Genomic DNA, 26,589 nt, shown 5'->3' with positions numbered 1-26,589 from the left:
TATATGTAGTATATATATACGTGCGTATGTGTATATATATATATATATATATATATATGTCTGCTACTATATATATATATATATATATATATATATATATATATATATATATATACATGTACAAATGCACATCTCATATGTATGTGTATGCCTGGGATTCAGGGTTCAATTGGACATTTTTATATATTCGATATATTCTAAGTACTCATCTGAGGCTTTTCCAGATTAAAGGTCTTTTTTTTCCCCTATAATTTGGATTGAGCACTGGATACTTCTGCTTGTCACCTGTGCTTCTGTCAGAGGTAATTTATGGGAACATATTGCCAAAAGAGGAAAAAAAAAATATTGATGTGTAGTTAAACTAAAGGGAATGTGTATGTCAGAATATTTATAAGAAAACTTGATGACTGTGATCGGATCATCTGTGAGGAAAGATGAGAATTGTTATCATGTTCCTGGAGGAATTGGCCTGATGACGTCTTTTCTGATACTGGATCATTACGTGACTTACACTCTGAAAAAAAGGGAAGCTGTTTGATCCATGGATAAAAATCCGAGCGCCACAGAATCGCAAACAATAGCTGGTATTTAAAGGTAATATGCAGACAAACATTTACAACGCAACCTCTTCCTAAAGTGGCATTTGCTGTAACTATTCTGTATGTGCGTATATATATATAAATATATGTATATACATACAAGAACGGAGGGCTGGTCAACTTGAATCGCAGCACAAGAAGGAGAAGAAAGCAGCGAGAGAAACGCCTCAGGAGAAGTATCTTAGAGAAGATCTGATCTCATTGTCAGCATCTCAGCCCAAGACTCCTAACAGGCTGCACCAGGCTCTCCCTGCCTCCCTGGCTCACTGCTTTTTTATATCTCATTCGTATTTACTTCCCAGCAGCTACAACTTGTCTTTTTTCTTTCATTTACTTTTTCAGCTAGGGAGGTTATATTTTATTCTTTATTTTGTTATTCCCCTGCTCTTTTTCTCATCTCATTCGGAATCCACCTTTATTTTTTTTATTTATTCCCCTGGAATTGTGGCTTGCATCAAACTTTTAGCCAAAAAAATCAGCAGCCAGCCAGTTACGGTATAATCCGAACCTGTCACACAAGGCAATGCAGTCCACATTCTAAGGAAGAGCGGAAACTTGCAAGACACTTGGCTTTAACTTGGGACCTGATATCCCTGCTTCTGTGACACAGTGGAGTTTTTTTTATATGGTAAGAACCTTGCATGCTTCCATAGATGAACCGTTGTTATAGAATTGGCAGATGTACCTACTTTGCCTTAATAAAAGATCGGAAAAGGTTGCATGAATTGCACGCTGGTAAATATTTTGCCTGTTCCCACTTGCATATGCATTGATCTAATTGAGGTCAAATCGCACATCGATCTTGGCTAACGAGAAGTGCCTGTTGAAAGTGTTCCCTTCGCTTTTCTCACCCGCAGAATGACAATGTACAGGAAAGCACTGCTCGCCTGGCTGCTGGTGTATGGAGTAATGCGCTGCACTGTCCACTCCTCACCTACTGCGCTCAAGTACCCGGCACTTAGGTAAGTATCCGACTAATTATTGTCTTGAAAACCTGTTGTTATGTCAATCTTTGAAAAAAATTCACATTTCCTATCAGTATGGGGCTGCGGTACCAGAACATCTCATATTATGCACTATGTCTAGCTCCACTTGAATTACTACAAAGGAAACTAGAGAAGGGGAGTAGGCTTGCCCTGCATGTGTTCGTATGTGGTGGGCTAGATTATCAGCAGTGAGATGCACAAAGACCCTGTCTCATCAAAAGGACTAGAAGACTAGAATATTGAATGCCAAGAAGGTTTAGCACATTTCCTCCCATATCATGTGTCTGTCTTGCTTCCGTCGCTGGGATTTCGCAGTCATATTCTGCATTTTGTTAAAGGATTACTGATGAAAAAAATATAACATCCCAAAGTGTGGCTCTGCAATCCCTCAGATAGTCTAGGAGAATCTTGTTTAGGATCAGTGATAGTACATCTTTAAATGACAAAACCTGACAGCCGGGGAAGCCCCCTGCGCTCCATGCCTCTGACTGCTGGCGGAGAGTCACCTTTCTTACAATGGAACAGGTGCTTAGCTTCTAGTGTACAATCCCAGTAATCAAACTATAGGATCTATAGGGGAAAAATAGATTTCTCATTAAAAAACTATTATCCTGGAATGTCCATTTATGTAATTTTCATAGGAGGTAACTACAGTTTACATGTTTTACACTGGGAATGTAAAGAATAATATAGGCTATATGCATTAATGCACATTAATGAGTGCTTTAATCCACTTACACATAACATACGGACCATCAACATCTTGGTCAAAGCAGCAATTTGTGGGATTTCACCTCAAAACTGCATAGTTCAAAAACATGATAGTTAGATGTTAGACTGCCTAGACTCTTTTATTTTCAATATCTGTTATTATTTGGACTTAGCAGATACCTTGCGCATTGTAATGAAAGAAAGAAAAGAAATGTTTCATATGAAATATGATTAACACCTTATTACGTCTATTATTGATGCCACCTAAGGTAATACATCTTTTCTAACCCTAAGATTTTTTTTCCATTTACAATGATAATATCATTTTAGCTATTGTCCAACAATGTTTTTAGTGCTTTTGTAGGGCTCCACGTTATTTATCTTCTGAATTTCTTACACAATTCACATATTAGATTTATAAATAATTCATTGTGTGCTCGGAGGTTTTGCTTACCCCTCTCAGGAGGATCACTGCTTTCTGCAGGTGAAAAACAAACATTTCAAAGTGAAAAGGGTCGCAAATTAATAGCTAGAATGCAGAAATAAATAAATCGTACTCATCTACTTATATATTTTCTGCCTTCACCTTAACTCATAGTTAATATTAGATATGAAGGGTTGTTTTCTCTGTGCAACTGTTGCTGGGATGCAACTCCTATCATCGAAAGCGTAAAACGATGGGAGTTTGAGTCCAGGACCAGACGAAATGCCAGAGGCTGTTTATGCTTGTTGTGTATTGAGCGACACTGGTCAGCGCAAACTGTTTGGGTGTGCGTTCTGCTTGGCTATGTTAATCTATATAACACCCTGGATCATGTGCTTGCGGTACAGAGAATTTGACACTGCTAAACTGTGATCCAGATTTAGCAAGAATAAAACACTTTGGAAGCATCTATTATTAATAAAGCTGGCAGAGCAAACTGACAAAAATAGCTTACGGTGACCTACATCCCAGCAAATACAAAGTAAAAAAAAAATCTTAAGGAGGAACTTGGCATGAAAAGAAACAAAACCACCCGACAAAGTCAGGACCCAGTCTTTCCAAATCTACCCCTCCTTCTGTAGAAGGGATATGCTACTGGCGAGTATTTCCAGTGCCTTGTGGCCAATGCTTAGTGCTCTGATTTAATGTTTGGAAGCTGATAGTGTGTTTGATGATGCTGTTCTGCCAATAAAGGAAAGTTGTTTCCCTCACCCCCCCCCAACCTTTTCTAATCTTTCCCTTCCTCCCCTCCACCTCCTCTCTCTACTCTCAGTTCCCTGTACTAATGATTGTAGGATTTGGCAGCTAGCTCTGGCCCAGCCCCAACCTCAGGTCAGCTCACAGATGGGCTGCTCTTGTTATTTCTCTCACGCCCACCTACAGATTGATAGGGTCTCAGGGGGTCTTTTTCCATCAACGTCTGGCATCTCATCGCCGAACAATATTCAGAGAAAAAAGACCAGTAATGTAGACACTAGAAATGAACCTTTGCCAGGGATTACATTGCACTGATCAAGTCATTATGCATTTTTGATTAATTAAGAGGCTTACAATTCATTCTCCTTTCTTTCTCTCTGCTCATTAGGCTTGACGATGAAGTGTATGATGAGGATGGTAACACTCTTCCAGACTTTGCTTTTGATAATGATCCGATTGGTATTGGAAACCCTTCCTCTGTCTTAGATGATATGTATTCCTTTTATTATCCACCGGAAAAGAGGTGAATTCAGACTTTCTTTTTTCCCTAAATGAGATAAAACCTAGTTACAATGATGTGTTGCATAGTCACAAATAACGAAATAAAATCTGCAAACACAATAACGCTGCTTCTGTTTCATGTCAGACCGTATTGCGAATACTGCAATGCATCCAAATTATTTAACAGGAGGTGCACATTTAAAGGGAAAATGGAAATTTATGTAAATGAATAGCATTCAATGCTAATCAGGTGGCATCTTGCAATTAAGCAGCATCCTGGGGAAAAAAAAGAGTTATATATATATATATATATATATATATATATATATATATATATATATAATGTGGATGTGGGAGGAAAGGACATATCAGGCATAACATGTGGACTAGAGTAAAACATGACCCAGTGACAAATCAGTCTAGGCATAATCAGGAAGCTCTAGTGGGTCAGCTGCACCCAGCCCTCCCTGTGCACACATACACACATTCCATTCAGAAATGCTTCTTGCTTGAAAACAACACATGTTGATGTCAGATTTCCAGGAATCATCTTTCCTTTTTTATTTTTTTTTCTTTGCTGTTGTCAGACATGCTGATGATCTATTAAACAAAGCCTATAGGAATTTACTGGGGCAATTGTCTGCGAGGAAATACCTGCATACTCTGATGGCCAATCGCTTAGGGTAAGGTCGTGCTCTTAAAACGTAGTTTTTGTACACATCCAAAAAAAAAAAAGTAATAAAAAAATCCAGTCCAAATTCAGGCTGTAATCAGTATTTCTGAAGAACAGATCCGCCTGATGTACTGGAGCATATGGACAATGTAGCGCAAAACATCAGGCAGTAGACACGTCTAGTTTATGGATTTGAAATGCCATGATATTTATTTTTACCATCTCTATTTAGTAGGATTTCACAGCTTCACCATAGCAATAAAGCTATAATAAGCTGTGTTGTTTATTTCACCTGGATTATGCATTTACATTTTTGTGGTTCAGTCTCTTATTGTCCGATATGTCACAGATTTTCCCTTTGAAGAATGGAGCAGTTATGCGCCTTCGCGAAATATAGATTTCTGGGTTGGGTAACATTTTAATAATGCTCAAGGGAACTCATTGCATCTTGATAATGAATTATTCATGTGATGAATATATTGTCTCCAAACTGTCATCCTAAATTATCTGACGTTAATGTTACAGCAGGTGAATTCCTTTCAGTTAGTAAAACCTGTGACTTCCAGTGTCAGAGCTATTATATCTGTTGATTTTGTTAAATTCTCCTTTAATTTACCAGTTGACAAACCAGTTTAGAAACCCAACTGGGTCTGACATCATTGGATAACAGAACGCAATCACATATGATTCAATTAATATTGATGCTATTTAATATGGGGCATGTGCAGATTGTGCTAGAATCTTTGCATCGCTTACTCAAGGCTTTGTAGTATATAGAATTCCCATTTGTTTATTCCTATAACATGCACTAGTCTGGTAAATGTCATTAAATTATGAAAAATCTACAATTTACTGGATGACTTGGTGGCCACTGCAACAAAAGGTAATAGCTGCAATTTAAGGGACATTATATATAGACACCTTTCTCTTGTCCCAATCAGAACATCGATATCCTACCATATATTTCACAAGAAGAACACAACTCTTTTCATGTTGTTGACAGCAAGCCCCAGAGGCAATTATGGCAGCAAAAGGGAGGACAGCCCTGTAGTGATTGGTAATGAGACAGAGGCCTTTGGGACTTGTCCAACATGAGGATCAAGGCATAGGGTTGCCTAATGGAGGTTGGGTAGACAGTGTGCCAGATGTTTATACCCTTTGTTTAGGATTTATGCAGCCATAATTGGGCTTGACATTAAGATATTTTTCTTGCTCTTTTGCAAATATTAAGACTTAATTATTATTATAATATAATAATATTATTATTATAGACGTGTTGTTTACTTTGGGTGAACACATTATTTATCAGTCATAAATCACATTTCAAAGGCACTGAAACAGAACCTCCTACTATAATGTATCTCCCCTTTGTTCCGAGGCGAGACATTTTCTTCGACAAATGTGTCATTTGGAGGCCAAACATAAATGGGAGAAAAACGTGATATATGTAGCTAATTACAAGATAAACCTCTCCTCACTTCACAATAATGAAAGATATAACTGCAAGATAGCAGCTGATGGCTCAAAGTGTTTGACAGATATGAGAATAAGAAATCAATTTATCATATTCCCCTTGAGACTTCAAAGCTACCATATGCAATTCATTTTTGGGGGGATGAGAGAATAGCATTCCTGCTATGTATTTGGTGTTGTAGGTATTATTATTGGGGGGAATGACAGAAATATTGGACAGATGGCTTGTGAATTAACATACTGCGCCTTATTATGATGATACAATATAGTGAAATTTATCTTCATGCAATTGTGTGTTTTCACTGAGGATCAGAGGGTGGTAATCAGAAAAAAATGAGATAAGTTGTAATGAGGTCACTGTAAACTGTGACTGTGAAATGATCAATGAAATGGACGTCTTATGTAAGACGTATGAGGATAGGGGATAGTTGGGTGGGGGCTGTGCTAGTTCCAGTTAATAGGACTGGATCATTAAACTGTTCTTACTCAGAATATTGTTCCTACCCTGCCAATTTAAAATGTATCCCTCATTGGTATAATAAAAAAGATCATTTTTTAAGCCAAAAATATGCTAATCATTCTTTTAATATTGTGCATCCCATTGCTTTTTTTCATGGCAGACAGGTCTTCTTGGTCCTCTGCTGCATTGCTGCTTACTGTGTACCCATTTACCACATGTGTTCATTGATTTATGGCATCTGTTGACTCCAACAGAATGGCAGTCATAAGTAAGGCTTGCAGTAGAGGTTGTAGCAGAGAGATCAGGGGCACCGGTTGCTGTACTTAGATATATGCCAGAATTAATGCTTGTGAATTTTAACCGAATCAGAAATAACATGGTTAACTCAATACACCATTAATGGGGCTTTCCTACTTATGAGGTAGCTGTGCCTTGTGCCTGAGGAGTTTGGATGCTCTATTGTATGGTGCAGCCTGCTCAGTACTTTGAGCCAAGTATCCTAGACTCAGACCCAGCTTGAGAACGATGCTGGGTGCATGTAGAGAGATGCTACTGTAGACTGCAACTCTTGCTTTTTGCCATTGCAGTGCATTGAGTAGCAGCCTGGAAGATGACTCGGAACCACTATCAAAACGGCACTCAGATGGCATCTTCACTGACAGCTACAGCCGCTACCGAAAACAAATGGCTGTCAAGAAATACTTGGCAGCAGTCCTGGGGAAAAGGTATAAGCAAAGAATAAAAAATAAAGGACGACGAGTAGCATACTTGTAGCGATGAGCAACCAGCCAACCTGTGTATACAGCCCAACAAAATGAAAAAAAAAAAAAATCATCACCAAACTGACTGAACAATCATCGCTCCTGTGTTATCTACAAACATGTATTTATGTATTAAGTAAAGCCATTAAATGAATATTTTAATAATAATATTGTTTTTCTTTTGTACAAAGCACTAGAGAACGCACAGATCTACTTTGTGGACAAATTAATAAGTTCTATATGTTCTACATAAATATATATAAGTGACAAAGAACAAGTACAATGTGTGCGCAAATCTTAGAATTCGCAAGAGCTGTTTACGTTTTTATATAAAGAGAAATAGTAAAAAAAAGACAATCCATTGTTTAAAATATTTTGCTCCTATTTTTGTAACATGAAATTAAATGGATAGTATTTTTATCTGCAACAGGGTTGAAGACCTTAATTCTAACCTTTTGCTGATGGACATAGACATTGATGACCTAGCGCAAGGGATTTTTGTTGCTAATGATTTAGTGAATTGTTCTAGACAATTCTGCCCTTGGTGAGTGCCACCACCAGCTCCTTTAACCTTCTTAGGAGCATTGTCCCTCGTTATATTTTCCAAATGTTGTGCTGTCTTTAATTCCACTTTTATATGTATTTATGTTTATTTGGAATAGTTTCATGACTAGTGATGAATGAGTATGCACATTACTCGGGCTTCTCCAAGCATGCTCGGATGGTCTCCGAGTATCTTGGTGTGCTCGGAAATTTAGTTTATGTCGACGTAGCTGCATGATTTGCAGCTGCTAAACAGCTTGAGTACATGTGGGGTCTGCCTGTTTGTTAAGCAACCCCCACATGCATTCAAGCTGTCTAGCAGCTGCAAATCATGCAGCTGCGTTGACACAAACTAAATCTCCGAGCATGCTAAAATACTCGGAGACCATCTGGGCATGCTCGGAGAAACCCGAGTAATGAGCATAGTCGCTCATCACTATTTATGAACCAACAGCTCTATTAAATTAATAAATACTTCAATGCATCCCTCTTTGGGAGTTCAGAGTCACCTATTAAACTTTCTAATTGGACCAAGCACATAGTAATGTTGTCCTGACAGCAAATCTTCACTAGTCAAGTGACAATATGAAAACTGGAAAAAAGTACAGCACATTGCATAAAGAACTGCCCAAAATGAAGTTCATGGTTGTGGACCTATCTACTAAAAAAGTAATCCAAGTTCTTCTATAGGTCCATTGCCCAAACTGACAATGGGCAGCTTGGTATTGGAACGTGATACAAAGTACATTGTGTTTCTCTCCAGTGCTGTCCATGCTTCTCTTCATGTGAATCTACCAAAAATATTTTCTTCAGCTCTGAGTTTAGGTATTTATTTTGCTGTCTTTTTGCAGAACATTATTCCTTCTTCATCGCCCTTCATCATTTTAGTACTGTCGTTCAGCACGTCATTTCTTTCTCCTAATTGTAAAAATCTCATGTTATGTTTATGCAAGCTCTTATTGTAAAGTTAGGAACCCCTGTTGTAGCTACTACTAAATAATTATGCACTACTACTAAAGTTTTGTTCTTTGTTTTTTGAGTCTTTAAAAGGTAAAATGTATTTTTCTACATTATGGCTTATTGCTTAGTAAAAGTACTTTCATAAAACAACGTTTTGTCATAATATAATAAGTAGCATTCAAAAAGTATCTATGATGATTGTAAAAAAAAAAAAAGAAAAAAATGCAACGCAAGGAAACTGAGGTCTCTCTTGCTGTATGTCAGTCTCATGACCATGCCTATGTCCGAAGAGATGTCTAGGAAATGTAAATACTTTTTTTTTTTCCTTTTCACCTAAATTTATCTAAAGAAAAAACTTCATCTGAGTCACCAATGTCTAAGTCAAGAACAAGAATGCTGCTAGAGAAAGTGTACCAAACCTTTCAGCTATTTTCTTCCTTCCAGTCTGATCAAAAAGAGGTGATGGATCAAAGGAGCTTGACCAAATTTCCTTCCTTGGCCACTCCTGTCAGCTGATCCTATTGCAAGCAGTAGCTGCTCTTAGGAGTTTGGTCTGCATGACATCAATCTTACCTTCATTTTGCGTTTTTCCTCAGGCAGTGTGACACAGGATGCAGTTTGCAGCTTTTGTGCCTTCCCTCGCCTTTTAAATTGCCACGAATCACAGATGGCTTTTTAGTGGCCCTACAATGCTGCAACACATCGGCTTGTATTTTAGTCTCATCTCTGTGTTTGTTTGTAGTGGATAGGGTTATAAATGTATTAGTTGTACAGATGATGTAGGGTTTCAGTTGCTTTTCAAGTTGGGTGTAGTAGTTATTGCATCATCTATTTAGCATCCTTTGTACAATTTACAGCAAAGCCAACAGCCTTACTAAATTAAGTGGATCCGTTCTCCAACGATCTGCATAGATGTAAGTCTATATTTTGTGTGCAACAGATTATTAATATAAAAGTGAATACTATTAAATAATTATCTAGAACTAAACAATTGATTAATGTTACATAAAGTGTTCAAAGCTTGTGTTAATAAATTTTTGTATTCAATGCATTTTTGTCTAATGTTTGGAAAATAAGATCTATGTAATGGCATTTGTGCATTACCTTAAAGCTTTAGATCAGTTAATTTTTTTTGTGCTACATAATTTATTTTAATTAAAAAAAAAAAAAAATGGAACCATGTAAGATGTGTACTTGTGCAGGAAATCACGGGTAGTTTTTGTATTTGTCAAAGCTAAAATTTGGGAATTTTTATTGTAAATATAAAAAATTATTACAAACTAGCTCTGTTCAAATACATTATACCAAATCAATCATTAAATATGCAGTTGCTTATTTATAGAGGTCCCTGGTTCCACCTTGATGTTGTAAGATGGGCTCTTGTTGTGAAGGAGTGTGGTGTGAAGTTCATTTTGGAAGTAAAGCCGGATCTTTTACAAGTCAACATCATTCCTGTTTAAATTATCGGCACTGCATTGGAATATGTTTTTTTTTCCAAATGGAAACATGTTCAGTGGAAAATGGATTCCCAACGACTCTAGATGTTCCATCTTAAGTAACCAGTAAGACTCTATACAGTACCAGCAGTCAAGTATCTGATGATGGATGTGTAATGACGTAGACAATGAATATCTGAAAAAAGCCTCATGGAAGTGCATATTATAATAGAGTGATGATGGAAATATTAGATTCCATTTTTAGACTTCAATCAAGGTCTCTTGGGAAAAAAAACAAAAGGCTGTGTGTGAGTAATCTTTGTGGGTTTAATGGATAGCAGAATATATGGACAATAAAACTTCCCCGCACCATCTCCAAGATGGTAATGTTTTTCTAGTAGATGCATATTTGCATACCTTAGAAAGTAAACCAATACTGATCACATCAAAAATTTACAAACATATCCACGACTAGAACGACAAGTCAAAAGGCACTGTACAGGAATACACAATATTACAGAAATAGATGAGCCTGTAGAAATAAGAGACCATGTTTACTAGCTAATAATACCGGTAAATTTACTACTAAATGAACTATTGTATTCACCAACTTTTCCTATTTTAAGTAATTTTTGGTTGTTTGATTTACTTGCAGCTAGACTTGTACAATTGTTATAACATGAATGTATTGTATGTAATTCCTATAACTGGCTGCGCAATTAAATCAGTTAATCTACTTATTAATTGGACTTTTTATATATTTTAAGGATTTTTCATATGACAATACCCTTTTCATTGTTTTAACTAAAACCTACATTACCTGTGCAGTCAGTGGTAAATATTTCTAACTATTGAAGCTTGCTTTGAACGTAAGTGTATCTGAGTATTTTCTAACTATTGAAGCTTGCTTTGAACGTAAGTGTATCTGAGTTTTGACATACACAGACATACACTGAAACACATACAGATAGACACACAAACACACATGCACAGTTAGTCACAGCCACACACATACACACACTGGGACACACTCACGCACACTCAAACACACACTGATACATACACACACTGACAAATACACACACAAACACACACACACACACACACATGGCCGGTACATGTTGTCCATTTTGTCTACATTTGGAAAGCACAGATTTCGCTTATACGAGAACTTGTGGTGTCTATGAAATAATGTTCAAATGTCCTAATCTTGATGCACCACAAAAATATTATCTGTTATAGGCTGCTCATCCCTAATTAAATGATTAGGGATGAGCGGACCTGTGGAAGTTCGGGTTTTGGCACCCAACCCGAACTTTAGTGCAAAGCTAGATTCAGGACCGAGAATTGTTCCCGAACTTGAACCAAATCCTGAATCCATTTGGATCAGAAAAAAAATTATCTCTCTCTGCCACAGACTTCCCTCTGAACTCCAAACCTTGCAACGGACTTCCAGAAGAAGTCCGTGTTTGGCTTTTAGTGTCGGACACCTACTGTCTGGTACGAACCCTGAACTTGTAAGTAAGTTCGGGTTCACTCATCTCTACAAATGATAAAATATTAGATTTACAAAAATCTAAATATCTTTTGTTATTGTCCCTAATTTATGACAGTTTACTTTATAACGTACTGTATATAGAGAACATATAAAATAGGCACATAATAAAGTGTAAGTACGTGGTAAGCAAAAATAGGCCTAATATTTGATGCAATTTAGCTCTAATAATAATAATAGTTTCAAAAGTGCCAAGATATTCCACAGCACTTTACAGTTAAGCAGGGATATGTACAGACAATAAAGACATTATAAAGTAGCACATAGTTCATCAACAGTTACAGAAGGAGTGAGGGCCCTGCTCTCAAGCTTACATCTATAATTGCAATGAAATTGTTAAAACATGAATAAATGAATAAATAATAGTATTTAGCCCCTAAACTATATTTAGTAACCATTATGAATAATAATATGTTTAGAAAACATTACTAAATAATAAATAAAAAAACAAGTAATTTTACAGCATTTTAAGTAATTTTTAGTTTAGCATTTACAACAAACATGTTTATTTGCTACTTACATGCTGAAAAACACTTGTAATGGAAGTCCAAGTAAAGAGCCCAATCTCCTTCTCTTGCTAATATATGAAAATTAACGCCAGCGTCCAATAAGGTAGACAGATTTATATGTCTGTATGAGCATCAATTTAGTGCTTGAGTTGTGCTCAGATGTACTATTATGTCATAAGCTGTACAGCATTCTTGATTCTTATACAGTGGGTACTGAAAGTATTCAGACCTCTTTAAATTTTTCACTCTTTGTTTCATTTCAGACATTTGGTAAAATCAAAAAAGTTATTTTTTTCACATTAATGTACACTCTGCATCCCATCTTGACTGAAAAAAAAACCCAGAAATGTAGAATTTTTTGCAAATTGAAAAAAAAAAAGAAAAACTGAAATATCACATATGTTAGGGCATGTTAGGTTAGGCTATGGGTTGAACTAGATGGACTTAAAGTGTTCCTTCAACCTTAATAACTATGTTACTACGTTACTATGTTACATGGATATAAGTATTCAGACCCCTTGCTCAGCATATTTAAGTCACATGCTGTCCATTTCCTTGTGATCCTCCTTAAGATGGTTCTCCTCATTCATTGGAGGTCAGCTGTGTTTAACTAAACTGATAGGACTTGATTTGTGAAGGCACACACCTGTCTATATAAGACCTCACAGCTCACAGTACATGTCAGCCCAAATGAGAATCATGGGGTTAAAGGTACTGGCCAAGGAGCTCAGAGACAGAATTGTGGCAAGGCACAGATCTGGCAAAGGTTACAACAGAATTTTTGCAGTACTCAAGGTTCCTAAGAGCACAGTTATCTCCATAATCCTTAAATGGAAGAAGTTTGGGACCACCAAAAATCTTCCTAGATCTGGTTGTCCAGCCAAACTGAGCAATCATGGGAGAAGAGCCTTGGTGAGAGAGGTAAAGAGGAAACCCAAGATCATTGTTGCTGTGCGCCAGAGATGGAGTAGGGAGATGGGAGAAAGTTCCACAAAGTCAACTATCACTGCAGCCTTTATGGCAGAGTCGCCTGACAGAAGCCTCTCCTCAGTGCAAGTCAAATGAAAGCCCGCATAGAGTTTGCTAAAAACACATGAAGGACTCCCAGACTATGAGAAATAAGATTCTCTGGTCTGATGAGATGAAGATAGACCTTTTTTGGTGATAATTCTAAGTGGTATGTGTGGAGAAAACCAGACACTGCTCATCACGTGCACAATACAATCTCAACAGTGAAACATGGTAGTGGCAGCATCATGATATGGGGGTGCTTTTCAGCTGCAGGGACGACTAGTTGCCAAAAAAGGAAACATGAATGCGGCCAAGTACAGAGATATCCTGGATGAAAACCTCTTCCAAAGTGCTCTGGACCTCAGACTTGGCTGAAGGTTCACTTTCCAACAAGACAATGACCCTAAGCACACAGCTAAAATAACAAAGGAGTGACTTCAGAACAACTATTTGACCATTCTTGACTGGCCCAGACAGAACTCTGACCTAAACCCAATTGAGCATCTCTGGAGAGACCTGAAAATGGCTGTCCACCAATATTCACCATACAGCCTGACAGAACTGGAGAGGATCTGCAAGGAAGAATGGCAGAGGATCCCAAAATCCAGGTGTGAAAAATTTGTTGCATCATTCCCAAGACGACTCATGGCTATACTAGCTCAAAAGGGTGTTTCTACTCAATACTAAGCAAAGTGTCTGAATACTTATGACGATGTGATATTTCAGTTTTTCTTTTTTAATAAAATTGCAAAAATTACTACATTTCTGTTTTTTTCAGTCAAGATGGGGTGCAGAGTATACAATAATGTGAAAAAAAAGAACTTTTTTGAATTTACCAAATGGCTGCAATGAAAAAAAGACAAAAAAATTTAAAGGGGTCTGAATACTTTTTGCACGCACTGTAGGACATGAAGCTCAATCACTTTAGTCTTTTTCTAATGTATGGCGGAAATGAAAAACAAATACAGTACAATTTTTGGGTGATAAATTGAGAGGTTCACTTAATCAAAGATCCGTAGAGATGAAACCCACTTAAAATCTTATTCACACTCAGTATTTGGTCTGCATTTTCCATCCGTGTTTGTATGACCAAACCAGGAGTGGGTAAAAAATGGAAAGTTGGTAGTCTGTATCCGTGCTACCAGGTGATGAAGAAACATCATATTTAGAAGACAATGTAAAAAAAAGTGTTTTTTGATTTCTCTACGCATTTCGAAGTGGAGCCCACTTCTTCAAGAAACAAAAACCAGGAGTGGAGCGTATATAGAAAAACTATAGTTGAAAGCTTGACACCTGTTCTAAGTTTTGGAGCCACTCCCGGTTTTGGCAAACAAATACTGATAAAATACTCATAAAAATACTGATGTGTGAATAAAGTTTAATACTGAAGTCAAAACTAATCATATTGCTTTTATGATGAAAAAAAACACATTTTACTGTTAACTGCTTCCACTCCAAAACTCAATGAGGACGGATCTGAAATATTCAAATTCTAATATTTTGCTAATCCCAGTTACAGATTTCATTGTTTCTCTCAGGCCTCATGCATAGTACTCTATTATGGTACCATAAACTTTTTATTTGTAAAGAGTTATACCTCAATAAGTCTAAAGGGGTCCATTGTCCTTTTCAGGAACCTACTCAAAAACTTGATCATGTTGCAAAAAGCATTTGCTTTCTTCTTTATAAGGGTGCCACCAAACAGCAGCATTTGGAGTGTTTAAAACTCTGTAGTACAGAGCTGCAGCATCTCTTTACAGTCTGTGTGCTCATTTTTCCTATATTTGTGAGGACTCACATTTATTGCTCACTTTTAGATTCCCAAATAGTCCTAGTCAGGTGATATAAGGTCTTCCCTTCTGAAAAAAATTCTGTACATAATTCCATTACTACTGCCTATTTATATCAGCTGAAGTCTGGAATATTACACTGGTCTACAAAAAAACAAAAAAAAATTCTGGCATGGACTTTAAGAACAGTTTTAGACTAATTTAAGGGTGCTGAATTCAAATCTGATCTTAAAATTTCTCTATCACATCATGTTTTTGCCCTACATGTATATAGCCCATTTTCAAGAATTCCATGATACATATAAGTAGTGTATGAAAAGTGCCAGTTTATACGGTTCACTAAGGTAAATTTAGCTTTCATTTAGTCTCCCAATAAATGTGAGAATATATTTGTTTTCTTTGAACATGCATAATTCCCATTTGTTATGATAACACCCTTGTTTTCTGTGCTACCGAGACAGTAGAGCTACAGCAGAGCATTGGGTGAAAACTGAATGGCCTCAGCGACAGAGTTTGGCATCTGGCGATAAGAATGTCATCCATAATCCTCTAGTGGATAGGAAGGACATTGTCTTTCCTCCCTTACACATAAAACTTGGATTGATGAAGCAGTTCGTCAAAGCTCTCAATCATAGTGGAGAATGCTTTAACTATATATGTTCAACTGTTCCTGGTCTTAGTGAAGAGAAGAAAAAGTCTGGAATATTTGATGGACCTCAAATAAGAACACTTATGAGAGACCCAAATTTTATCACATCAATGAATGAGACAGAAGAAAGAGCTTGGAATGCATTTTGTAATGTGGTGCAGAATTTTCTAGGGATTAAGAAAGCAGACAACTATGAAGAGATTGTGGAAGAGCTACTAATGAGTCTGCGAAATCTTGGATGTAGAATGAGTATCAAGATTCACTATTTACACAGCCAATTGGACTTTTTCCAGAGAACCTTGGGGATGTGAGCGAGGAACAAGGGGAGCTGTTATGACCCGGTGGTTAGGAGCACCCGAAGTGACCTGATGGTTAGAACAGAAAACCTGGGACAAGCTCTGAGGAAGTGGTAACTCTACTGACCGCAATCCCTAATCCTATCACACACACTAGAAATAGCCGTGGAGCGTACCTAACTCTCCCTAGACGCCTCTTCACAGCCTAAGAGCTAACTACCCCTAAAGATAGAAATAGTAGCCTACCTTGCCTCAGAGAAATTCCCCAAAGTAAAGGTATCCCCCCACAAATATTAACTGTGAGTTAAGAGGGAAGTGACAAACACAGGAATGAAACAGATTTTAGCAAAGGAGGCCGAATCTTCTCTAGAAAGACAGAGGATAGGAAAGGGAACTATGCGGTCAGTATAAAAAACTACAAAAACCACGCAGAGTGTGCAAAAAGACCTCCACACCGACTCACGGTGTGGAGGTGCAGCTCTGCACCCCCAGAGCTTCCAGCTAGCAAGGAAATATCATAATAGTAGGCTGGACTGAAACATAACATGTACTGAAAAATATGTTCAAAAACCAATGAACAGCAAATGACTAGCAAGGACTTAGCTTCTGCTGGAGTAGTCAGGTCATCTGAGAATTCCAAGAGAGATCTGAACCAGTACTGAGACATTGACAGCTGGCATGAACTAACGACCTGGGCAGAGTTAAATAGGGAAGCGAGCAGAAGCAATAAACGAGGGCAGCTGAGAAAGCTAACCTCAAAGATCAGCAGTTCCACTCAAAGCCACCAGAGGGTGTCCAAGGACAGAACTCACCAAAGTACCATTCAGGACCACAGGAGGGAGCCCGAGAACGGAATTCACAACAGGGAGCGTTTTCATCAGGACATTAAAACAGTGGAAGAACGGTATCAAGGCCAGTGGGACTCACATATGATGGCTGACTATTGCTGGAGCTTGATGGGAGACCGAAGCTGTACATCACAGATCAGCCAAGAAAAGAAAGTTCAAATAACTGCCATTTGCCATTCATCTGTGTGCCATATATATGTGTTTTTATATTTTGTAGTTTAATTCTGTAAGTATATTTGATTTGCTGTACATAGACTCTGTAATCTTTGTTATTCCTTGATTAAAAATATACAATGTAGTATAGAAAATCATGTGTTTTTATCATAAAACATTAGATAGGAGTAATTTTCATCAAAAATTTAAAATATCTCGAAATCCTGATGTGATAGCCAAAAACGGAGTTCATATTCGGAATCAGCAGCCAAAATTGACTTAAAATATGTTTTAAAACCTTTTGCCAGAAAAATTGTGTTGACCAGTGTTATCAGTAGCCTTTTTATAAATGTAATAACATTCTTCCACAATAAATAAAAATGACTATCTATCTATCTATCTATCTATCTATCTATCTATCTATCTATCTATCTATCTATCTATCTATCTATCTATCTATCTATCTAAGAAACTGGAACAGCACACATGAAAAAAATTACTTCGGGAGCCAGGCCTCCCACACTTGGAATCCCTTCCTTGCAATGTGATCAAAAAGAAATAAAGGGCAGCACTCCAATGCTTGTATAAGGTGAAAAAAAATACTTTTAGTTTTAATAGCCCTGGTGGCATGGCAACATTTCGGCTACTGTGAGCTTGAGAAAGGCTCATAGTAGCCAAAATACTGCCACGCCACCAGGGCTATTAAAAGTCCTTTTTTCACTCTATCTATCTATCTATCTATCTATCTATCTATCTATCTATCTATCTATCTATCTATCTATCTATCTATCTTTCGACTTCCAAGAAGGCAGCTCTCCACTTTTATTTATTTATTTGCCCATGCACATCACCTTTTGAGCTCAAATCTGAAAAAGGCTCAAGTTGTTTAAACTATAATATTGCAATGCATAGGAACTTAAAACACCCATTATTACTTTAAAAAAAATAAATAAATAAATTGTCTACTCTTTGGTGTGTTTTTTTTGCCTGGTATTTTTATTTTTGCCATTTTGGGCAGGGTTTCCAGATTTTTTTCATGTGATTCATCAATTGCAACTTTCTAAACAAGCACCACAAGACAAAAAAAGAAGTGAGTTAAAAAACCCAAATGAATCATCGCACCCTCTAACTATTTTCATTGATAAATCTGAGTTCTGCCTTTTTTTCAGAATTCATATTACATGTATAAGCTACAGTATAGACCAAAAGTTTGGACACACCTTCTCATTTAAAGATGTTTCTGTATTTTCATGATTATGAAAATTGTACATTCACACTGAAGGCATCAAAACTATGAATTAACACATGTGGAATTATATACTTAACAAAAAAGTGTGAAACAACTGAAAATATGTCTTATATTCTAGGCTCTTCAAAGTAGCCACCTTTTGCTTTGATGACTGCTTTGCACACTCTTGGCATTCTCTTGATGAGCTTCAAGAGGTAGTCACCGGGAATAGTTTTCACTTCCCATGTGTGCCCTGTCAGGTTTAATAAGTGGGATTTCTTGCTTTATAAATGGGAAATCAGAGGAAAAGTATAATAGAAACATATGCACCACTTCTGCATTTATCACCCACTCCTGATTTTGGCTTTCAAATAGTGATGTAAAATACTGACCAAATACTGATAGTGTGACCGCAGCCTTAGGGTACCGTTACACTAAACGATTTTCCAACGATCACGACCAGCGATACGACCTAGCCGTGATCGTTGGTAAGTCGTTGTGTGGTCGCTGGAGAGCTGTCACACAGACAGCTCTCCAGCGACCAACGATGAAGAAGTCCCCGGGTAACCAGGGTAAACATTGGGTTACTAAGCGCAGGGCCGCACTTAGTAACCCGATGTTTACCCTGGTTACCATTGTAAATGTAAAAAAAAACACTACATACTTACATTCCGATGTCCGTCAGGTCCCTCGCCATCTGCTTCCTGCACTGACTGTGTCAGTTCCGGTCGTAAAGCACAGCACAGCGGTGACATCACCGCTGTGCTCTGCTTTTACTTTACGGCTGGCACTCACAGTCAGTGCGGGAAGCCGCCGGCGAGGGACGTGACAGGCACCGGAATGTAAGTATGTAGTGTTTTTTTTTTTTACATTTACAATGGTAACCAGGGTAAACATCGGGTTGCTAAGCGCGGCCCTGCGCTTAGTAACCCGATGTTTACCCTGGCTACTAGCGAACACATCGCTGGATCGGTGTCACACACACCGATCCAGCGATGACAGCGGGTGATCCAGCGACGAAAGAAAGTTTCAAACGATCTGCTACGACATACGATTCTCAGCGGGGTCCCTGATCGCAGTTGCGTGTCAGACACAGCGAGATCGTATGTATATCGCTGGAACGTCACGGATCGTGCCGTCGTAGCGACCAAAGTGCCACTGTGAGACGGTACCCTTACTGTCACAGCCAGGGGACAGTCATCAAAGAGATTCTTTGAAACCCAGCCATGTTCTATATTTATAAAAGATATAATCACTTCCCTTTCCCCCTTCAAAAATAAAGAAATAAAAAACATGCATTTGGTATTATGTTCAAATAGCCTGACCTATCAAAGTATAAAATTATTTAAACTGTAAATTAAAAGCTGAAAAAATGGTAATGCATCAATTGGCATTTTTTAATAGTCACTATTCCCCCCAAAAAAGTAATAAAAATCAATCAAAATTTCAAACAAAACAAAGCAAAAAACTATTGCAACTCTTTCCAGTACAATGTGTGTTATTTTTTTTATATGAATGGTGTCATTAAAAACTACAACTTGTCCCACAAAAAAAAACATCATATGGTTATGACGACGGGAGTAAAAAAACTATGGTTCTTGGAACAAGGGGAGGAAACAGACGAAAGAGCAAAAATCCCAAATCCTGCATCACTAAAGGGTTAAACAGAGCTATGGTGTTTAGCTACAATTAATCTTTACCTTGCTGGATCTAATAAGAAAGTAGAAAGCCATTGTGTAATCAGCTCACCAGTATGTAGCTCTTATTTTTTACATTCAACAATTCAACTCTTTATACAGGGACATAGAGCAGGGCTGGTCCCCGTATGACCAGTATACTCCACAACATACCAATAAAGCACTCGGTATGCCTTAAACATGTTTTCATTCTTTATTCAGAAAACCTGCACATAAAAACAGTGCATTCCAGGTGACTATATGTTCTTACTCATGGTGCGGACTCAGCTGATAGGTGGGGATGCCGGATATCCGATCCCCCACTATCTAATATTGTTGACCTTTTCTAAGATTAAATCATCCATATTAAAGCCTCAAATATTACCTTTAACTCAATAATTGTTTAACTCCTTAAGAATGCAGCTACTTTGCCCTGGGGCAACAGAATTGTTGCATCACTGTAAGCCAAAACTTTTCATATTTTAATTTTTATCAATAATGAATCTCAGGTGCATCTTTTAACCTATGCATCTGATCGGCTAAACAATCATGTTCTATTCCCAACCACTGCATTAGTAGTGTTAGCTATATCGCATTGGGACACTTGAGCCTCACCGGTCGAGTCGTCATCATTAGGGTTGAGCGAAACGGATCGGACAAATTCAAAAATCGCCGACTTTCGGCAAAGTTGGGTTTCATGAAACCCGACCCGATCCCAGTGTGGGATCGACCATGAGGTCGGCGATCTTCGCGCCAAAGTCGCGTTTCGTATGACGCTTTCAGTGCCATTTTTCAGCCAATGAAGGAGGACGCAGAGTGTGGGCAGCGTGATGACATAGGTCTCAGTCCCCACCATCTAGAGAAGGGCATGACAGTGCTTGGCTTGCTTTCTGCAGCGTCACAGGGGCTATAAAGGGGCGTGCACGCCGACTGCCATCTTACTTCTGCTGATCTCAGCATAGGGAGAGGTTGCTGCAGCTTCATCAGAAGCAGGGATATCGTTAGGGAGGGAAGATTAACCCCCAAACCACTTGTGCTGTAGCGATTTCCACTGTCTAACACCACCTTTTCTTTGCAGGGACAGTGGAGGCTATATCTTTGTGCTTCAGCTCTGTAGCTTATTAGGCAGCCTTATAAGGCTCCCTGATAGCTGCATTGCTGTTTGTACGCCGCTGTGCAAACCAACTGCTTTTTTAAAAGCAAAAATCCTGTTGCTCCTTTCTGCACAGTTATCTTGTTTATTTGTCCACACTTTTGTGTGCAGCAGTCCTTTTTATTGCTGGCTGCCATACTTGTCCTGAGATCATTGTAGGGAGATTGAAATTGTAGTACAGTCCTTGTATTTTTTTATATATCTTCCAGCCACGTTCTGCCACTTACATTGTATAGTCTAATACACAGGGCCTGTTTTTTGCTGCAGTCTCCCCCCAAAAAAGGGAGATTTAAATTGCCACTAAGTGGATCTACGTCTGTTCTGTTTGTCGTATATCTGCCAGCCACGTTCTGCCTTTTACATTGTGTAGAGTAATACATAGGGCCTGTTTTTTGCTGCAGTCTCCCCCCCAAAAAAGGGAGAGTTAAATTGCCAACAAGTTTATATACGTCAGTTCTGTTTGTCGTATATCTGCCAGCCACGTTCTGCCACTTACATTGTATAGTCTAATACACAGGGCCTGCATTTTGCTGCAGTCTCCCCCCCAATAAAGGGAGATTTAAATTGCCACTAAGTGGATCTACGTCAGTTCTGTTTGTCGTATATCTGCCAGCCACGTTCTGCCTTTTACATTGTGTAGTGTAATACATAGGGCCTGTTTTTTGCTGCAGTTTCCCCCCAAAAAAAGGGAGAGTTAAATTGCCAACAAGTTTATATACGTCAGTTCTGTTTGTCGTACAGTTATATGAAAAAGTTTGTGCACCCCTATTAATCTTAAGTAAAGCTATAAATCTTAAATAGCAACAACTATTTCAGTTTCATATATCTAATAACTGTTGGACACAGTAATGTTTCTGCCTTGAAATGAGGTTTATTGTACTAACAGAAAATGTGCAATCTGCATTCAAACAAAATTTGACAGGTGCATAAGTATGGGCACCCTTATCATTTTCTTGTTTTAAATACTCCTACCTACTTTTTACTGACTTACTAAAGCACATTTTTTGGTTTTGTAACCTCATTGAGCTTTGAACTTCATAGCCAGGTGTATGCAATCATGAGAAAAGCTACTTAAAGTGGCCACTTGCAAGTTGTTCTCCTGTTTGAATCTCCTCTGAAGAGTGGCATCATGGGCTCCTCAAAACAACTGTCAAATGATCTGAAAACAAAGATTATTCAACATAGTTGTTCAGGGGAAGGGTACAAAAAGCTGTCTCAGAGATTTAACCTGTCAATTTCCACTTGCTACCCACAGTAAAATTTGGTGGAGGTTCCATCATGCTTTGGGGCTGTGTGGCCAATGCCGGCATCGGGAATCTTGTTAAAGTTGAGGTACACATGGATTCCTCTCAGTATCAGCAGATTCTTGACAATAATGTTCATGAATCAGTGACAAAGTTGAAGTTACGCAGGGGATGGATCTTTCAGCAAGACAATGATCCAAAACACTGCTCCAAATCTACTCAGGCATTCATGCAGAGGAACAATTACACTGTTCTGGAATGGCCATCCCAGTCCCCAGACCTGAATATCATTCAACATCTGTGGGATCATTTGAAGAGGGCTGTCCATGCTCGGCGACCATCTGAACTGAACTGGAATTGTTTTGTAAAGAGGGATGGTCAAAAATACCTTCATCCAGGATCCAGGAACTCATTAAAAGCTACAGGAAGCGACTAGAGGCTGTTATTTTTGCAAAAGGAGGATCTACTAAATATTAATGTCACTTTTCTGGTGAGGTGCCCATACTTATGCACCTGTCAAATTTTGTTTGAATGCAGATTGCACATTTTCTGTTAGTACAAAAAACCTCATTTCAAGGCAGAAACATTACTGTGTCCAACAGTTATTAGATATATGAAACTGAAATAGCTGTTGCAAAAAAACAATTTTTTATAAAAGATTAAGCTTAAGATTAATAGGGGTGCCCAAACTTTTTCATATAACTGGATATCTGCCAGCCACGTTCTGCCACTTACATTGTGTAGTGTAATACACTGGGCCTGAGTTTTGCTGCAGTCTCCCCCCTCAAAAAAGGGAGATTTAAATTGTCAACAAGTTTATATACACCTTCTACCTTGTTTTACACTACCATATAACGGTTGTTAGTTTGGTTACATTTTCCCAAAAATGAGGAAGTCTGGTGGGAGAGGCCGTGGGTGGTCATTGCCAGCTGGTAATGATGGTGGTGGTGGTGGTGGTGAAGTGTCTGGTGGTAGTGGGAAAAGGAAAATAGCACCTAAGGCTCGAGTTGTTGAGCCAGCGTCATCGTCTGGCTACACAAAGCCTCGAAGGCTCCCTTATCTGGGAGTAGGAAAACCACTTTTAAAGCCGGAGCAGCAGGAAAAAGTTTTGGATTTCCTTGCTGACTCAGCCTCTAGCTCTTTCGCCTCCTCTTCAGAAAGTTTGAAATATAAAAGCAGCGAGTCGTCAGTGGATGCTCCCGTTCAGGAACAAGATGCTTCCTTGTGTCCTTCACCCAAAGCAAAAGTGAAGGATGCGGCAGGCGACACTACAGTTTACTCCATGGAGCTCTTTACACATACCGTGCCAGGGTTAGAAAGGGAAATAGTTAACAGCCCATTACAAGATGAATCGGACATGGAGTGCACAGATGCACAGCCACAGCTAGATTATTATGCTGTTCCAATGACTCCGATCACTACATTGCCCTCGCAGTGTACTGAGCCAGAATCTGACCCTGATGAGACTATGGTGCCCCGTCCCGAACGCTATAGCACCTTACATGGTGACACAGAGGAAGGTGCACATGACATAGAAGAGGAGGTGATAGATGACCCAGTTGTTGACCCAGATTGGCAGCCATTGGGGGAACAGGGTGCCACTGGCAGTAGCTCTGAAGCGGAGGAGGATGATCTGCAGCAGGCATCTACATTGCAACAGCTTCCATCTGGCAGGCCCGTATCTGGTCAAAAACGTTTGACAAAACCAAAAACACTTTTAGGACAGCATGGCCATCCGGTGAAAATAGCACAGTGTGCAATGCCTGAAAAGGTATTCGATAGTAGGAAGAGTGCAGTGTGGTAATTTTTTAACCAAGATCCGAATGATCAGTGCAAATTTATCTGTAAGAAATGCTCAAAGACCTTTAGCAGAGGGAAGAATGTCCAAAATTTAAATACAACGTGCATGCGTAGACATTTAACCAGCATGCACTTGCAAGCCTGGACTAACTACCAAACGTCCCGTACCATTGGTGCACCCGCTCAGAATGAAGGTAGTCAGCAACGCTACATTGCTTCCCTCACTGTAAGCCCACCGCTTAGGACACCACCAGCAGCAAATGTGGAGGTATCATCGCAAGGCCAAAGCAGTCAGGGAATCACAAGGTTCTTGGTAGGAAACACTGTATGTAGGCCAACATCAAGAATACCATCACCAACCCTCTCTCAATCTGCCATGTCCACCACGACCCTTGCTAGTTCCACCATATGCAGCTCCCCAGTCCAGCTCACCCTACAAGAGACTCTCGTTAGGAAAAGGAAGTACTCATCCTCTCATCCGCGTACACATGGTTTGAACGCCCACATTGCTGGACTAATCTCGTTAGAGATGATGCCCCACCGGTTGGTTGAAAGCGAAGCTTTCAAAGCCCTGATGGCCTATGCAGTACCACGCTATGACCTACCCAGTCGACACTTCTTTGCGAGAAAAGCCATCCCAGCCCTCCACCAGCATGTCAAAGACCGCATTGTCCATGCACTGAGGCAATCAGTCAGTAGAAAGGTGCACCTCACAACAGATGCATGGACCAGTAGGCAAGGCCAGGGACATTACGTGTTCATCATGGTGCACTGGGTTAAAGTGATGGATGCAGGGTCCACAGGGGACAGCCATAGTGGGACAGTTCTGCCTAGCCCACGGTCTAGGAAACAGTTGGCTGTAGGCATTCGCCACCCCTCCTCCTCCTCCTCCTCCTCTGCCTCCAGAAGTGAAAGCTCATCCACAGAGCGCAGTCGCACGACCACTCCATCCGCAGCTGCCAGTGTTGCACACGAGGTGTCCCATTATGGAACAGCTAGTGGTAAGCGTCAGCAGGCTGTGTTGGAAATGAAGTGTTTTGGCGACAACAGACACACGGCAGAAGTACTGGCCGAGTACTTGCAGCAAGAAACTCAGTCATGGCTGGGCAGTGCACATCTTGAGGCAGGCAAGGTAGTCAGTGATAACGGAAAGAATTTTATGGCTGCCATAGCCCTTTCAGAACTGAAACACATACCTTGGATGGATCTGGATAAGTTGGAAACTTGGGCTGAAAGGTGGCAGATGAGGTTTAACAATGATAAATGTAAGGTTATACACATGGGAAGAAGGAATCAGTATCATCATTACACACTGAACGGGAAACCACTGGGTAAATCTGACAGGGAGAAGGACTTGGGGATCCTAGTTAATGATAAACTTACCTGGAGCAGCCAGTGCCAGGCAGCAGCTGCCAAGGCAAACAGGATCATGGGGTGCATTAAAAGAGGTCTGGATACACATGATGAGAGCATTATACTGCCTTTGTACAAATCCCTAGTTAGACCGCACATGGAGTACTGTGTCCAGTTTTGGGCACCGGTGCTCAGGAAGGATATAATGGAACTAGAGAGAGTACAAAGGAGGGCAACAAAATTAATAAAGGGGATGAAATAACTACAATACTCAGATAGATTAGCGAAATTAGGATTATTTAGTCTAGAAAAAAGACGACTGAGGGGCGATCTAATAACCATGTATAAGTATATAAGGGGACAATACAAATATCTCGCTGAGGATCTGTTTATACCAAGGAAGGTGACGGGCACAAGGGGGCATTCTTTGCGTCTGGAGGAGAGAAGGTTTTTCCACCAACATAGAAGAGGATTCTTTACTGTTAGGGCAGTGAGAATCTGGAATTGCTTGCCTGAGGAGGTGGTGATGGCGAACTCAGTCGAGGGGTTCAAGAGAGGCCTGGATGTCTTCCTGGAGCAGAACAATATGGTATCATACAATTATTAGGTTCTGTAGAAGGACGTAGATCTGGGGATTTATTATGATGGAATATAGGCTGAACTGGATGGACAAATGTCTTTTTTCGGCCTTACTAACTATGTTACTATGTTACTATGTTACATACTTACATTCCGGTGTCCGTCAGGTCCCTGGCCGTCTGCTTCCCTGCACTGACTGTGAGCGCTGGCCGTAAAGTGAAAGCACAGCACAGCGGTGACATCACCGCTCTGCTTTGGCCGGCGCTTACACAGGATGCAGGAGGAGTGCAGGGAAGCGGACGCAGGCACCGGAATGTGAGTATGTGTTTTTTTAATTTTACGTTTACGCTGGTAACCAGGGTAAACATCGGGTTACTAAGCACGGCCCTGCGCTTAGTAAACCGATGTTTACCCTGGTTACCCGGGGACTTCGGCATCGTTGGTCGCTGGAGAGCTGTCTGT

General features: G+C 39.4%; 1 protein-coding gene across 2 annotated transcripts; it reads left to right on the top strand.

The window, feature by feature from the left end:
• The first annotated feature begins 254 nt into the window (after positions 1–254).
• ADCYAP1 (adenylate cyclase activating polypeptide 1) lies at positions 255–9,898 on the top strand. Of its 2 annotated transcripts, XM_077270314.1 has the most exons (5): positions 255–1,227; positions 1,457–1,561; positions 3,865–3,999; positions 4,565–4,660; positions 7,171–9,898. In XM_077270314.1, the coding sequence occupies exons 2-5, from the start codon at positions 1,458–1,460 to the stop codon at positions 7,355–7,357; spliced, it is 522 nt and encodes a 173-aa protein (XP_077126429.1). In that variant the 5' UTR covers positions 255–1,227; position 1,457; the 3' UTR covers positions 7,358–9,898. The 2 variants fall into 2 exon arrangements, with proteins under 2 accessions (XP_077126429.1, XP_077126430.1); XM_077270315.1 differs by lacking the exon at positions 4,565–4,660 and having other exon boundaries at positions 537–1,227.
• The last annotated feature ends 16,691 nt before the right edge of the window (positions 9,899–26,589 follow it).

The sequence above is a fragment of the Ranitomeya variabilis genome, chromosome 6 (assembly GCF_051348905.1).
Source record: "Ranitomeya variabilis isolate aRanVar5 chromosome 6, aRanVar5.hap1, whole genome shotgun sequence".
In the NCBI taxonomy this organism is placed as follows: Eukaryota; Metazoa; Chordata; class Amphibia; order Anura; family Dendrobatidae; genus Ranitomeya; species Ranitomeya variabilis.
Note: the sequence above shows the minus strand (reverse complement) of the source record. Positions and strands in the feature narration are given on the sequence as shown.

Coding starts and splice junctions, on each gene's coding strand:
- ADCYAP1 (XM_077270314.1), top strand. CDS start 1,458: ATGACAATGTACAGGAAAGCACTGCTCGCCTGGCTGCTGGTGTATGGA. Junction 4,000..4,564: donor TATTATCCACCGGAAAAGAG/GTGAATTCAGAC, acceptor TGCTGTTGTCAG/ACATGCTGATGATCTATTAA. Junction 4,661..7,170: donor CTGATGGCCAATCGCTTAGG/GTAAGGTCGTGC, acceptor TTGCCATTGCAG/TGCATTGAGTAGCAGCCTGG.